A 14,180-nucleotide genomic window follows, 5' to 3' on the forward strand; every position below is an offset into this window, starting at 1 on the left:
AACTACTTGTAATCGTCAGGCCGGCGTACGAGCCGCCGCGTTAGCATCTCCCGCAACGGAGGCTCCTCGCTTAGCCTCTGTCACGGCAGCGGCGGCCCGGGCAGGGCGGAAGGAGAGGATAAACGGACGCGACGGGTTGCGGGAAGGAGCGGCGAAGGCGAGCGGCGCGGCGGTGGCGGCCTCTCGGTCCTCCTTCCGACCCGGTCGAGCCGGCGGGGCTGCCGGGAGGCGAGGTGCGACCCCGGGTCCCCTCGGGCGGGCCGCGGCAGGGCTCCGTGCGAGGGGGCAGGGACCGAGCGGCAGCCTCGATGTCGGCCGTCGGCGTGGCGCGGCCGTCGCGCGGCGGCGAGGGGCGCGGCTCTCGGTCGCGGGCGGCCGACGGCAGCGGCCGTGCCTGCCCACGGCGGCGGGGGACGGGGACGCTTTTTTGCCGCGCGGTCCCGCCGCGAGGCACGGCCGGGAGGAGGTCAGAGCCGGCTTCGCCGCCGTTTTCTCCGCGTCGAAGCACGATGCCGTCGGTAAGCGCGGATTTGCGGCGGTTCGGGTCCTTGCCGGTCGGGGCGGGAGCGTCCCGTTGCCGGGCCGGCGCTCGCTGTCGCTACGGGAAGAGATCGGATGTCTGCCGAGCGGCCCGGGGATTGTACCGGCAGAGCCCGGGGAGCCCTGGCTTTTTGCAAGGCGCGTTCGCGCCTAGCGGAGGCTGCCGCAAAGCGCCGCGGGCTTTTCTTTTGGGCTCGAGGGCTCCTCCGAACGTACGCCCTAATCCTCAAAAACTGCGGCAACTCGGAACCTGCGGCTCTACGCGTAGAACGGGCTGCGCGAAAAGGGGCTAAACGAGGCGTTTGCGCGTCCGCCCGGTCACGCGACCGGTTATTAGGAAGCGCGTCGATGCTTTTTCTCCTCGGGCTGGGGCGTTCTCGTGGCCTCAGGGCCCTTCGGTGCCGCCGTCCAACGGGTCCGACGATCCCGGCGAGCGCTGCGAAAGCAATCGAGGGGCTCGACCGCGACGCGGTTTTCTCGTGCGCGCCCCGTCTTTCTCGCTCGAGGAATGCCCGAAGGCAGCAGCGCACGCTCAGCGCTGAAGGGCTATAAAACGTCGGTTTGGAGAAACGGCCCGGGAGACGTTGCGGAACCGTGGCGGCGGGCGCCCGGAGCGGGAGCCGGGCCCGGCCGCCCGCCCGGCGCGGGGCTAGGCACGGCGACGCGAGGCCCCCGTGGCGGGAGCGGGTGCCGGCGGCTGCCGTCGGGGCCGTGGTCTTCGGGAAAGGAGAGAGGCGGCTTTGCCCCCGTCCCCGGGCAGGCGCGGCGTCGCAAAAGGAGCCCGTCCCGCCGGGCCGGCGCGGGAAGGGACGGGGGGCGGAGGAGCCGCGGGACCCGTTCCGTCGCGCTCTCTCCCGGCGAGCATCTTGCGCGGTCAGGGCCGCGCCGAGCTCCTTTGGGAAGGGTCGGGTACGGACGCCCCGGTGCGATAGGAAGCGGCGGCACTTGCGCGAAAAACCGCGCGAGCAGAGGCCGTCTCGGGGGTTACGGCTCGCAGGCTTCCCCGGAGTAGCGTGCTTCCTACGGGACAGGTGGCTGGCGCTCCCGCGCCCGCCTCTCCCCTACAGCGGGGTGCAGTCGTGTAACGAGAAGGAGGCGTCTAAAGAAGCCGGAGCTCCACGGTTGAGCCGGACCGGTCCCCACGGGGCTTCGGGCCGGCTTCTTGCCTGAGCGGTCCCTGCGCATCGCTCGGGGCTTCGCCCGCCGGTCCCACCGCGCCACGGGTCTCCCCGTCTCGGCGTATAGCCCACCCTCTCGCGCCGAATCCAGCTGTCGGTCCGTCCTCCTCAGCGCGCCGGCCAGCTCGCCGCTCAGGCGATCGGGTCTCCTCTAAGGCCAACCGGGCGCGGCGGGCGCGCCGCTCTTTCGGGGGCCGGCGCGAAGCCGGCTCTCGGGCGAAGCGCGCCGCGCCGAGGGGGCGGGCGGGCGAGAGACGCGGCGCTCCGGGGACCGGCGCTTAGGCCAGCTCACCTGGCGGCACGCGACGGCGCCGAGGGGTTTCTCGGGCACGCCGGCGCGGGAGAGAGACGCAGCTAGTTTGGGAAACCCGCAAACCCTTCCGCTCCCGAGGCGTGCCTTGCGGTCGCTGTCGGGGACCGGGCGAACCTCCGGCCGGGTCGGGCACGTGGAAGAGAGGGAGAGTTTCTCGTTGCGGTCCTCGGTCCGGGCACCCCGGCCGCCGCTCTCGGGTTCAGAGGTCTCGGTCCACCTCCGCCTTGTTTGCGTCGGACCGCAAAACGGCAGGCGGCGGGAGAGGCCTCCCGAGACAGGGGTCGGGTGCCTCCGGCCACCCGGCCCCGCTGTCAGCGTGGTGAACGCCAGCCCCTTTGGCGGGGCTTAACCGGGTCACGCCCGTAGGCGGGCGGCCGGGGTCTCCTCGGTCGCCGGGGCGCCAGGGTTTAGAGGGGAACGCGGGGAGGCGCGGGGTAGGGGAGCGCGAATCTGGGGCGAGGGGACGCGGCGGAGTCCGGAGGGGCGGGCGTGCGCTCGAGGCCTGCCGGGAGGCGTCGGCGTCGCCCGGTCGCGTGCCCCCGGGAGACAGGGGACGGAGGGACGAGGGCCGTCTCTCAGCCTGCGTGACGGGGCAGGGGCGAGCCGGGCGGGCGGCGACGCGAGGACCGCAGCAGGGCGCTCCCGGCCGGCTCCGTAGCTGTCTGCGCGTCTCAGGGGAGCGTCCTCGGCGTGCCGCCACGCCTTTACGCAGTCTCCGACGGCTCCCGGCCGCGTGCGTTTGGGGCAACGAGGGAGAGGGGGAGGAAGGCTGCCGGCGCAGGTGCCGTTCCCGCCTCCGGCGGGCCGCGAGCGACACCTCCGTCTTGCGGTACCAGCAGCATCGGGGTCCCAAAGGCAGGCTCGCGTCTCTCCGCGGCACGGCGCCCCGAGGCCGCAGGGGAGGACGCGCTCCGTGCCGGCGGCCTCGGCGCGGCACGCGCGCGAGCGGGAGGGCCGGGTCTCCCCGTCCGCGGGCGTTGCGGCGCCGCAGCCGCAGCCCCCTCGTCCCGCACGGGCGTGAGGCACCCGGGCTGCGGTCGCGTAGCGTCAGGCCCGCGGGAGGGCGGAAGGTCTCCTTCGGCCAGGGGCGGCGCCGTTGCAGTCGTAGGAGTTTCCCACAAGGTGCCAGCCGCCGACGGTCGCCGCTCGCCCCGCGGCTCCCGGGACGGGGCGCCCGCCCCGCTCCGCTCTCCGGGGCTTCGGCGGGTCGGGGCCAGGCATCGCCGAGGCCGGGCTCGGCGCGGCCGTAGGGGAGGCAGCCCTCGCTCAGGAAAGCAGCTCTCGGGGTACGCCGGCGCCGCGCACGGCTCGCGCCGCCCGCCGGCTCCCGCGCAGCCCGGTTTGGCTCTCGGCCGCCCTCGCTCCCCAGGAGTCTTCCCGGGGACCGCCTGACGCGAGGCGGAGACGTGCCCGAACCCCCTGGCTGTTACTCCCGACGGTTTCGCGCGCGCGGGGCGTAGGCCGTTAGCGAGGCCGCCGCCGCGCGCTAGGCTCGGCGAAGGCGGAGGGACGGGGCGGCGCGAAGGCCCGGCGCTCTTCCCGAGGGACGGCTGTCGTGAGGGAATCGGGCCCCCGGTCGGCACGGCGCCTCGCAGAGGTCGGGCACGTCGTCGCCGCGTTTGATCTGGGCCTCGCCTCGACCCTCAGCAGGCCTCCGGTCTCCGAGGCGAGCGGCTCCCAGCGGTCGGGGCTCCCGCGCGCGTGGGGGATGCCATCCGCCTGCCGAGCGTGAACGCCCCCCGGCGAAGGTCCGGCCCGTCCTCGCGGTTTTGCGCGGCTCTGGATGTATTTGCGGGGGGCAAGGAGAGAAGAGGGGGGCGAGGGCCCAGGCCGCTGCCGCGGACTAATGCGTCTCGGCGGCCGAACGGCAGGAGGAGAAGTCGGGGGGGGGCTGGCCGCCGGCAGTAGTTTCCTTCTCCCCTTTGCCGTACGGGCGAGAGGGGAAGGGAGCGACGTGCGTATTTGCTGCCGGAGCGGTGCGGGCTGTACGGGGCTGTGCGGGGGGCGTCGTAGGGGAGAAATAGGGCCCCGCGGCAGGCTTTGCGCGGCGTCGGGCGCGAGGGCGAAGGGACCGAGCGGCAGCCGAGCCGGGAAGCGCGATTTATTGAGCGCGGGTCGGACCCGCGGGCGGGGCGACCGGGCTTCGGCAGGAAGCACGGCGGACGTTTAGGGGGAAAGCCGGCCACGAACCCTGGGGCGCCCGTTCCTCCCCGCCTTGCCCCGTCCCGTCCCGTCCCGTCCCGTTCTCGGGGAGCTCGAGGGACCCGCGGGACTCAACGCGCGTCTTTGTCCCACAGGCACGCCGCTTCTGGGACGCGTCCCGCGAGCGCCCCGCCGGACGTCTCCGGGCGAGCGGAAGGAGGAGAGCGCGTCGAGCGTCGAGGAGGTCTGCCGCGTTCCGAGGCCGAGCCCTCGCCGCGCCGAGGAGCCGTCGGGACGGCCCGCGCCGACTCCGAAAGGTAGGCGTTCGCGGCTTCTTTCGCGACACGCAGCTCGGCAAAAACAGCGGCGGCGTCAGCCGCCCGACTCGACCGGACTCGACTCGTCCCGACGGAGCCCGCGACGGCGAATCGGCGACGACGGCGCGCAGCACGGACGGACGGACGGAGGCCCTGCCGCGTGCTACGTTCCCGTCGTATTTGCGCAACGCTCTCGTCGTACCGGGGCCGCGTTCTCGTTCCTCTTGTAAAGCAGCAGCGCGGGGACCGTAGCGCAGATGCGGAGGCGGCCGGCAGGGGCGGCGGTAGCGGGGCCAGGGCAGGGCAGAGGCGCAGAGCGAGGCCGCGAGTCACCGGTGGGGCCGGACGCCGCCGTTTCGGGAAGGGGGGCGGGAGCGCTCGCCGCGCGTCGCTCGGCGCCGGTCGCGCCGTCGGGGGACGGGAGCTCTTTGCCCGCGGGCAAAGAGTCTCGCGAGGCCGGGGAGGAACGGGGGCGAGACCTGGCCGGGGAATCTCGTCCCGGCGAGGGGCCGGGCCGGGCCGGGGGGGGGAACGCCTACTCGGTCTTGGCGGCCGGGGGGCCGTCGGGCGCCCCCGGGCCTTTCTCTCGGAGCTTGCGCAAGTAGTCGCGGGGGCCCTTGCCCTCGAAGGACGCGGGGCTCTTGTAGGAGCCGCCGATCTTGTCCCAGAGGGTGAAGTACTGCCCGTAGTTGCAGTCGAAGTAGAAGTGGTGGTCGGTGTGGTGGGCCGATCCGTTGACGACGTGTCGCAGGAGGCGGGGGACGCGGTAGTCGCCGTCGTGGATGGAGATGGTCCAGACGTTGACGAAGATGTAGAGGCCCAAGTAGGTGACTTTGTGCAGGGGAAAGAGGAAGGGGTAGACGTGGTAGGGCAGGCTCTGCATGAAGCCGTCGACGGGGTGGAAGGCGTGGCTGGCGAAAGGCGTCGCGATCTTCCAGAGGTGGTGGGGCTTGTGGAAACGCTGCGGGGAGAGGGCGCGCCGTCGGTCCCTTTGAGGGGGCTCCCCGGCCGGGGCCGGACTCGCCGCCCGGGAGCCGCGGGGGCCGCGGGCCGTCGCCGCCCGGAGGGCGGGCGGGGGACGCGCGCCCTCGAGCGCGCGCGCGCGCGGCCTCCGGCGCGTTGCGGCCCGGGGCGAGGAGACGCCTCGTCGGGCCGCGCCGAGGCCGCCGCTCCCCCCGGGGCGCGCCTGCCCCGGGAGGAGCGGCGCGGCCGCGGCCCCCGCGCGGGGCGAGGGCTCTCGCCCGGAGCCCCCCGTCCCGCCTCGTACCTTATAGAAGAGTCTGTGGTGGAGACCGCGGTGTATCCAGTAGATGCCCATGTCGGTGAAGAAGAGGAAGGACAGCATGCTGAGCAGGACGCCCGACCAGCCTGGGCGAACAGGGACGTCAGGGTCGGCGCCCGCGAGGGGCGACGCGGGGCGCGGGGGTCGCGGCGAGCAGATGCGGCGCGGGGGTCGGACGCCCTCCCGCGACTCGGGGAAAGCGGGCCGGAGGCCGCCGCGTCGGGAGCCGCGCCCGGGGCAGGGACGGCCTTCTGGTGCGGAGGGGGGCACGCGTCGAGCGGGCCGGGTCGGCGACTCGCCGCGTCGGCCTACAGGGAACTCGGGGTTTGGCCGACGAGACGGGGCCGGCCCGAGGCCCCCGTAGACGGGGCGGGCCTTGTACGAGGTGCGCCGTCCCGGGCAGAAAGGGGGGCGTGCCGGCCGCCCCGGGGACGGGGGGCGCCGAGGGAGGTGACCCGGGCGGCGGGGAGAAGGCGCCGGCCCGGCGGGGCGGGGGCGCGGCGGAGCGGCTCACCGTACGGGGAGTCCTCGATGTTGTCGTAGAGCTTGCTGTAGCCCCGCACCTCGGCAAAGAACAGGGCGACGGTGGGCACGCTGATCCAGGGGAGGGAGCGCAGCGCGTAGGCGATCTCCCGACGCACCTGGTTCTGCGGGGGGACGGCAGCGGGAGAGAGGGGTCGGGGGGGAGCGGGCGGACCGGGACGGGGGCAGGGACCCGAGAGGCCCGACGGCCCGGCCCCTCGCGAGGCCGGGAGGGCCGGCGCCTCAGCCGCCGGTTGGCCCGCGGCGCGGGCGCCTCGCCGTGATGTCTACGCTGTGGCTCGGGGCGAGGCGTGCCGGCCCCGTGGGTCTGCACGGGGCAGGATGGGCCTGCTGCTGGCTCTCGGGCGTCACAGAAGCGGTACTTGTTTCTGGCCAGGGGTGACCGGGGGCCCCGTGCCGGCGGCCGCCGGCGGGCCGAGAGGGGCGGTCGCCGCCGCCCGTCGGGCAGGCGTCGAGCGGCGGCAGCAGGGCGCCGAGACCGGCACGGGCGCGTGCCTGCGGCCGGCCAGGCGCCGCCGCGAGGGAGCTTGCGCTCCCATCCCCCAGCGAGCGACGCGTGCCAGGGAACGCAGGGAGCCGGGGAGAGCGCGGTCGCGTCGGAGGCGTGCGGGGACGGCGTGCCGTTGGAGCGGGCGGGGATCCCGGGGCTGCTGCCGCGCGGGGCGCGAGGAGGTTTGCGGCGGTTGAGGGCGGAGAGTGGGACGCGATGGGTGTCTCTGAGGGGCCGGGCACGTAGTGGGCGGGGGGGGGTCGCCCAAGGAAGTCCGGAGCGGGGAGGACGGGGCGGTGCCGCGTGTCGGCCGGGCCCCGTTGCCAGTGGCGGACTCCGAGCCGGTCTGGGGCTCCTCGTGTCCCCCCAGGGAGTTTGTAGGGGCACGGTTTAGTCGTGCCAGCGGGGGCTCGGGAGCGGTGGGCGGGGCGGGGCTCGGGACGTGGGGGAAAAGCATCGCTGGAGGCGCAAGCGGTAGGACTCCGCAAGCAGGCAGTGGTGGCAGCCCACGCCGCGGCGTTGGCGCGCGTCACGCGGAGCGGATGGAGGACGGCGCGGGGGATGCCCGCGGGAGGGGCGAAGCGGCGTGCGGCGCAGGGCCCGGGCGAGGCGGGGTGCCGGGGGGGGGATGGCAGCGCGCACCCACCTCTAGGAACTGGGGATGCGTCTTGAGTTGGTGGTCAAAGACGAAGTAGTAGCTGAGGGTGCCGAAGAGCAGGTAGAGGGCGAGCGCCCCCAGGTTGGTGATGACGAAGAGGCTGAGGAGCTGGCGGCAGGGCTCGCCCTCGGGCCAGCCGGCGGGGTACACGTAGGGCGTGAGGAGGTGCCGGTCGGCGGCGTCCAGGACTAGATCCATGGCGGCCCCTGGGGGGGAGAGAGAGAGAGGGTTGAAGTTGCCGGGCGCGGCAGGGGCGCGGGAGGTGGCCCCTGTCTCTCCGGTCCCTGTCCCGTCCGCGGGGCGGCGGGGGCCCGGACGGGGGCGCTGCCGAGGAGCGAGCGTCTGCCGCAGGGTGGGTGGCGGGGGCTAGCGGGTCGTGGTGGCAGGGAGGTCGGCTGTGCGTCCGGGTCACCGTCGCCGGGTCCCCGCGGGGTGTCTGGGAGATGCAGGCACGAAGGGCGACGAAGGGCGCAACGCGGATGGGGTTGGCGTGAGGGGGGCTGCCCTGTTTCTTGCGTCCTCGCGCCGTGGGCGAGGGCGCGTACGGCGGGGTCCCGTGCCGTACAGGTAGGGGGAGGCAGGTTGGGGGGAGCAGGGCCTGCGTGTTGGGCAGCGCGGGGGGGGGGGGGGCGGTCCGTGGCGCTCCGGGGCTCTCGGTCTGGTTTTGGGTCCCGCGGGGTGACGATGTCAGCCGTGCCCCTCGGGGGTCCCGGCGCCGGTGTGGCGAGCTGCCGGCAGGGACGGGGCCGTGTGTGGGCGGGGAGGGCGGCGGCAAGGGAGCCGAGGGGCACGTCACTTGCGGCGGTGCGTGGCGTGGGGGGCTTCCGCGTGGCTTGGAGGCGCGGGGGAGCCGGCAAGTGCCCGGGGCGGGGGGGACGGACGGGACGCGCGGCCGTGGGATCGGGGCGCGCCGCGGGTCCGAGCCGTGGGTGACCGCGGTGGCGCGCAGGGGAGCGCCGCCCGCGGGTGGGTGCGCGCCCGCTCGGCGGCGGTGGCGGTGGCGGCGGGGCGGCGCCCGGGGAGCGGAGCCGCCGTTTCCCCCCGGGTCCCCCGTCCCCGGAGCCCCGGACCCCGGTACCTGCCTGCGGGTCCCGGCGCGGCGGTGGGCGGGGCGAGGCGGCGCCGCCGCCCGGTAGCGCCACGCGACGTCACGGCCGTAGCGGCTCGCGCCACCGCGGGCGGTGACGTCGCGCGGGGGCGGGGCGCGGGGACGGCCCCGCCGGGGGCCGGCCGGTGCCCGAGGGGGCGGCCCGGGGCGGCGGGGACCGCGCCGCGGTGGTCTTCGTGCGGGAGGCGCCGCGTCCCTGTACGCGGCGGCCGTGGGGGCCGCGGAGCGGGGCCGCCGAGCGGGCAGGCGGCGCGGTCTGTTGCCTGCCTAGTAGACGTGCAGGCTCCGAGCCGTGCGGCGGCGGCAGGGGCGGCGGGCGGCACGGGACGGCGCGGCATTGCCCAGCGTCTTCCTCGGGCCGGGGATGTTTTGGGGCGGGCTGGGGGCGGGCATCGCGCCCGTGCTCTTTGGCGGCTTGTCGCTTGTGAGGTGACTCGGCAGCCGAGGTGCCGGGAGGTGGCCCGGCGGGGCGGGCCTGGCCTCGGGCCTGTCCGTGGCTGGCGAGGGGCCTGGCGAGATGGAGCGTCTGGAGCGGTCAGCCCGGTCATCCTCGGGCTTTTCCGGCCCCCGAGCTGGGAGGCGCAGATCGGCGGGAGGCAGAGGGAAGCCCTCGTTGTCGAGGAGGCGCCAGGCACGGACCCGCTCCTCTACGCGCGCGCGAGGCCCAGGGGCCGGACGGGACGCGGCCGAGGATGCCGGGGGGGCTGGCAGAGGAGCTGGCCGAGCCGCTGTCCCGTCTGTAGCGGCAGTCCCGGTCCGCCGGGGAGGTCCCGGAGGACCGGGAGGTAGCAAACGAATGGGACGCCCCTGTGCAGGACGGGTCGGAAGGAGAATCTGGGGACCCGCCGGCCCGTCCGCCCGACCTCGGCGCCGGGGAAGGGCAGGGAGCGGATCGTCTGGAGCGCCGTCACGTGGCGCGGGCGGGACACCCGGGGGATCGGGGCCAGGCAGCGCGGGCGTAGGAAAGGGAGGTCCCGCGTTGCTAGCGCGGTCTCCTTCTAGGACGAGGAGGCCCCCTTGGCGGATGAGGGGAAGGCTGCGGCTGTTGTCTACTCGGACCGTAGGAAGGCCCTAGGCCCTGTCCGCCGCAGCGTTCTCCTGGAGAGGCTGGCCGCTCGCGGCTCAGAGAGAGAAGGGCGCTCGGCGCCGGGTCGAAAGCCGTCCGGGCGGCCGAGCCCCGAGAGCGGCGGCGAACGGAGTCGAATGCGGTTGGCGGGCGGTCACGAGCCGTGTTCCCCGGGGCTCGGCGTAGGGGCCGGTCCTGTTCCGCGTCTTCCTCGATGATCTGGACGAGGGGATGGAGCGCAGCGCCTGACAGTTTGGAGACGACGCCGCCAAGTTGGGCGGCAGCGTCGATCGGCTGGAGGGCACGGAGGCCCCGCAGAGGGACCCGGCCGGGCCGGGTCGTCGGGCCGGGGCCAGCTGCGCGAGGGTCAGCGAGGCTCCGTGCCGGGTCCGGCACTCGGGTCGCAAGAACCCCAGGCAAAGCTAGGGGCTGGGGGAGGAGCGGCTGGAGAGCTGCGTGGCGGGAAAGGACCCGGGGGCGTAGGTGGACGGCTGCCTGAACGCGAGCCAGCGGCGCGCTCGGGTGGCCGAGAGGGCCAACGGCATCGTGGCCTGTATCGTCGATCGGGAACGGCGTGGCCAGCAGGACCGGGGAGGTGACGGTGCCCCTGTAGCGGGCCCTGGTGGGGCTGCCCCTCGAGCCCCGTGCTCAGCGTCGGGCCCCTAACTAACTAACTCGGAGGAGGCCACGGAGGCGTTGGAGCGTGGCCAGAGCAGGGCAGCGAGGCCGGGGTAGGGTCTGGAGCAGAGGGCTGCGGAGGAGCGGCGGCGGGCGCCGGGGTTGGTTGGTTGCGTAGCCTGGCGAAGGCGAGGCTGAGGGGAGACCTTGCGGCTCGACGCAACCGCCCGAAAGGAGGCAGTAGCCAGGTGGGGGTCGGTCTGTTCTCCCCAGTAACAAGAAGGGATGGGACGGGGGACCTGGCGTTGAGCTGCGTCAGGGGAGGTTTCGGTTGGATATCGGGAAAAACGAACAAACGAACGCACCAACGAACGAACTGACGTACTTACGTACTTACTTACGTACATACTTGTGCCCTGAAAGGGCAGTCGGGCCCTGGCGCAGGCTGCCCAGGGCAGCGGTGGAGTCCCCGTCCCTGGAGGTCTCGCAAGGACGGGTAGACGCGGTGCTCGAGGAGATGGCGTAGCGGTGGCCTTGGCAGTGCTGGGCGAATGGTAGGATTCGATGGCTCGAAGGGTCGGTCTGTCTTTCCGTCTTTCCCTACTCTGAGGATGCTAGGAATCTACGCTGTGTCTGTATGGCCCGGAGAGCCCTCGCGGGCCATCGGTCGGCCTCAGAGTCGGTAGCGGCCCGGCCCGGCCCGTGCCGTCCGTTGGGCGCAAGGGCCCGGCGAGGCGCGGGGCGGGAAGAGGTGCCGTCGGGGTCGCTCTGCGGGTGTGCGATGCGGGCAGCGGACGTCGGCGGCGTGGACCCGTGGTTCTTGGCGGTGCCGTCTTGCGGGGCCCTTGCGTGGGAGGAGGGCCCGTGCCCCCGGTGGGATGTCAAGGAGCGAGGGCAGGCACGCGGGTGGGGGCCATCCCCGGGATGAAGGCCGAGGGGGCGATGCGGGGGGGGCGGTCTGCAGGGAAGCGCTCGGGGCGCGGGGCGGAGCGGCGATGAGGCAGCGTGCTTGCCGGCCGCTTGGGAGGCTGAGGGTCGTGTGGCTGGTGTGGTTGGGGAAAGACAGAGGAGCTGGGGGCTCGGGGGGGGGGGGGGGGGAGGTCACGGAGCTCTGACCTGCGTACTGGCCTGGGGTGTCTGGCGTGCGTCTGGCGTGTACGTGGAGAGGCCGGTCGAGGCAGGTGCCTTGTGCCTGGAGGAGAGAAGGTTCCCGGGGGACTGTGGTGCGGCCTGTCGGTCTCGGGAGGGGGAGGGCGCGCGGGAGTTGTCACGCGGGAAGAGCGGTGACCGGCGCCGGATGCGGAGCGACGAGGGCGCGTGGGTGCAAAACGTCGAGTGGAGGGGAGTAGAGTAGAGTAGATGATGAAGTCCGAGACGTGCGTGCCGGTGGCTGGAGGATGGAGCTGCGGGAGTGGGCGAGGGGTGCAGAAACAACGTGGGCGGCGCGCGGGTGGCGGCCGATCCCCGGTGGCGCGTCGCGGTGCCCGGTGGCGGGGCGGGGCCCGTGCGAGGGTCCTGTCGGCGCGGCGGCCGAGGGGGCTGGCTGGTGTCTCTCTCGGGCAGTGAGGAAGGCAGGGTGGACCGCAGTCTGTAGGGAGGACCGTGAGGCATTCGGACAGGAAAGAAGGCAGGCAGGCAGGAGGCTAGCGTGGCAGGAGGAGCCGCGGAGGCTGTCGCGGGAAGTCAGGCGGTGTGGAGGGGGCCTCGCCCTCAGGGCGGGGCGCTGGGTGACCCTCGGCTGTATGGGCGTGGCGAGGGCTCCTCGCCGTACGGAGCCCTTGGGGAACGGGGGGATCCCGGATGCGTGTTGGGGGGGGGGTGGGGGGTGGGGGGGATGTGCCGGAGCCTGGCGGCTAGGTCCGCGGTCGCTTGGGTACGTACGTTGGTACGTGTGCGCGGAGAGAGCGTGCGAGGCTGGAGGGGCTCCGGAGGCAGAGGTGGCTCAGCTCCGGGCCGGAGTAGGCAAAGCAAGGAAGCCTTGGCGGGGGAAGGCTGTGGGGAGGGGCGTGTGTTTGGAGCGTGCAGAGGGTGACGGTGGCCGTGACGGTGGGGTGCTTGGGGTGGAGAGGTGCCGGATCCACGGGCAGGGGGCCGAGCGGAGCTGTTTGTTTGTTTGTGAGGGGGTGAGGCGGCGCGCAGGTGGCAAGAGGGTAGGGGCTGCCGGGTCGGAGGACCGTGGGTGGCCGTGCGGTGCCTGAGTGGGGCTGCTGTAATGGAGAGGGACTGGAGGTGGGTTGCTGTCTGTTGTGTGTAGGAAAGTAAAGTAAGGAAGTAAGGAAGTAAGGAAAAGAAAGAAAGGAAGAAAGAATGAATGAATGTCTGGCAGTGTGGCAGGCAGGCAGGCAGTCGGTGGGAAACTAAGGAAAAGTCTGTGAGTCAGTAAGTAAGTGAGTGAGTAAGTAAGTCTGTAAAGTAAGTCAGTAAGTCAGTAAGTAAGTCAGTAAGTCGGTAAGTCAAGTCAGTCAGTCAGTCAGTGTTGTGGTGTAACCGTAGGTGGCCAATGAGGCCCGTGCATCTGCTTCCTTGCTCCCCTGCCGGTAGGATGGGGGAGAGAATCATAGCAAGGGCCAAAGGGGAAGAGACCCTGTGGGTTGGGATAGGAACAGTTGAATAGCAACTGAAGCGGAATGAAAATAGAGCAGTCGGAGTAGCCATAGCCACGATAATAATAATAGTAGTGCAACGAAGTAAGCATAGTACAATTGTAGTGCGAAGAAGCAAGTAAGGAAGTCAGTCAGTCAGTCAGGAAGTGAAGTGAAGTGAAGTGAAGCGATATGCTGCACAGTGGCTCCTCGCCCGCCGACTGAAGCCTGTCGCGTCCCCCAAGCAGCGATCGTTGCCTGTCCCCCGTCCGATTCCCCCTGCGCATAAGCTGAGCGTGATGTGATGTGGTGGGGAGCAGCCGCCGTGGGCCGCTCGGGTCAGGCGTCTGGGCCGCGGGCCCTTCCCGGCCTCTCGGGCACCGGGCGGAGCGTGGGAAGCTGGACAAGGCCTTGCGCAGTGGGAGCGCTCCCTAGCGACTCTGTGGCAATACGTAGCAAGAACTGAACCGGCCGCGTGTCCTCCTCCACCCAAAACAAACAGAGGCCTCTGCAGGCTACCAAGGAGAAGAACATCATGATGACCTCTGTCGTAGCTGAAAGCCGGAGAGTAGGCAAGCGAGGAAGCGGTGGGGCGCGGTGGGGCGTGCCGTGGTAGGGCCGAGTAAAAGAAGTCTCGTGGAGGGCGTCCCGAGGGCGCCGGGTGGTCGGGGAGGGTTGTGCCGGCCGGGGGGCAGGCAAGGCAGCCCGGGCCACGTGAGCAGGCTAGGGGACGCAGGGTGTGAGCGGGACTGGGCGGGGGCAGGGTCCGGGGGCGCTTGTGTGTCCGTGGGCCAGAAGGGGGGCCGTGTCTCAGGCTGCCTAGGGAGAAGAGCGCCTGGCAGATGGGGGGAGGCGATGGCGAGGCAGTGGCGTGCCGTGGCGTGGCCTCGCGTGGCGTGGGGCGCATGGGGCTCTGGGGTTTGCGGCGTGGGAAGGAGCGGGCCCTGTTGGGAGCGGGGGCGGAGGGGAGGGCGGTCAGAAGCTGGAGGGGTGGCTGGGGCCTCGGGCCTGTCGGTGTCGCAGGGGGGGTTGTTGGCGGGGGTCGTGAGGAGAGGCTGTAAGGAAGTAGGAAAGTGTGCGGGGTGGGGCGAGCAGAGCAGAAGTTGGAGGCGGGCGCCCTGGGGCCTGAGGCGCGGAGCGAGCTTGCGGCGCGAGGGGTGGAAGGCGGTGGCCGGAGGCGCCTGCCGTGTCGCGGAGAGCTGCGCCCGTCGAGCGGGTCGCTGGGGGGGAAGGAGAGGCGGAGCGGTGCCGTGGGGTACGTGTGTCGCCTCGGATGGGAAGCAGGAGCGGGAGGGCTCGGACAGACGTTGGAAAGGAAGAGGACTGTCGTGGGCGTAAGGGAG

General features: G+C 72.8%; 1 protein-coding gene across 3 annotated transcripts; it reads right to left on the reverse strand.

Moving 5' to 3' along the window:
- Positions 1–4,116: 4,116 nt before the first annotated feature.
- On the reverse strand, positions 4,117–11,215 carry SC5D (sterol-C5-desaturase). 3 transcript variants are annotated; one of them, XM_087763601.1, is made up of 5 exons: positions 10,653–11,215; positions 7,452–7,669; positions 6,287–6,419; positions 5,758–5,858; positions 4,117–5,451 (listed from the first exon to the last, which is right to left on the reverse strand). In XM_087763601.1, the coding sequence occupies exons 1-5, from the start codon at positions 10,660–10,662 to the stop codon at positions 5,026–5,028; spliced, it is 888 nt and encodes a 295-aa protein (XP_087619727.1). In that variant the 5' UTR covers positions 10,663–11,215; the 3' UTR covers positions 4,117–5,025. The 3 variants fall into 3 exon arrangements, with proteins under 3 accessions (XP_087619727.1, XP_087619728.1, XP_087619730.1); XM_087763602.1 differs by lacking the exon at positions 10,653–11,215 and adding an exon at positions 8,546–8,639; XM_087763604.1 differs by lacking the exon at positions 10,653–11,215 and adding an exon at positions 8,542–8,637.
- Between the last annotated feature and the right edge of the window lie 2,965 nt (positions 11,216–14,180).

Source organism: Nipponia nippon, unplaced genomic scaffold, assembly GCF_047370975.1.
Source record: "Nipponia nippon isolate SJK-2023a ecotype South Korea unplaced genomic scaffold, ASM4737097v1 scaffold_28, whole genome shotgun sequence".
NCBI classification, from domain to species: Eukaryota; Metazoa; Chordata; class Aves; order Pelecaniformes; family Threskiornithidae; genus Nipponia; species Nipponia nippon.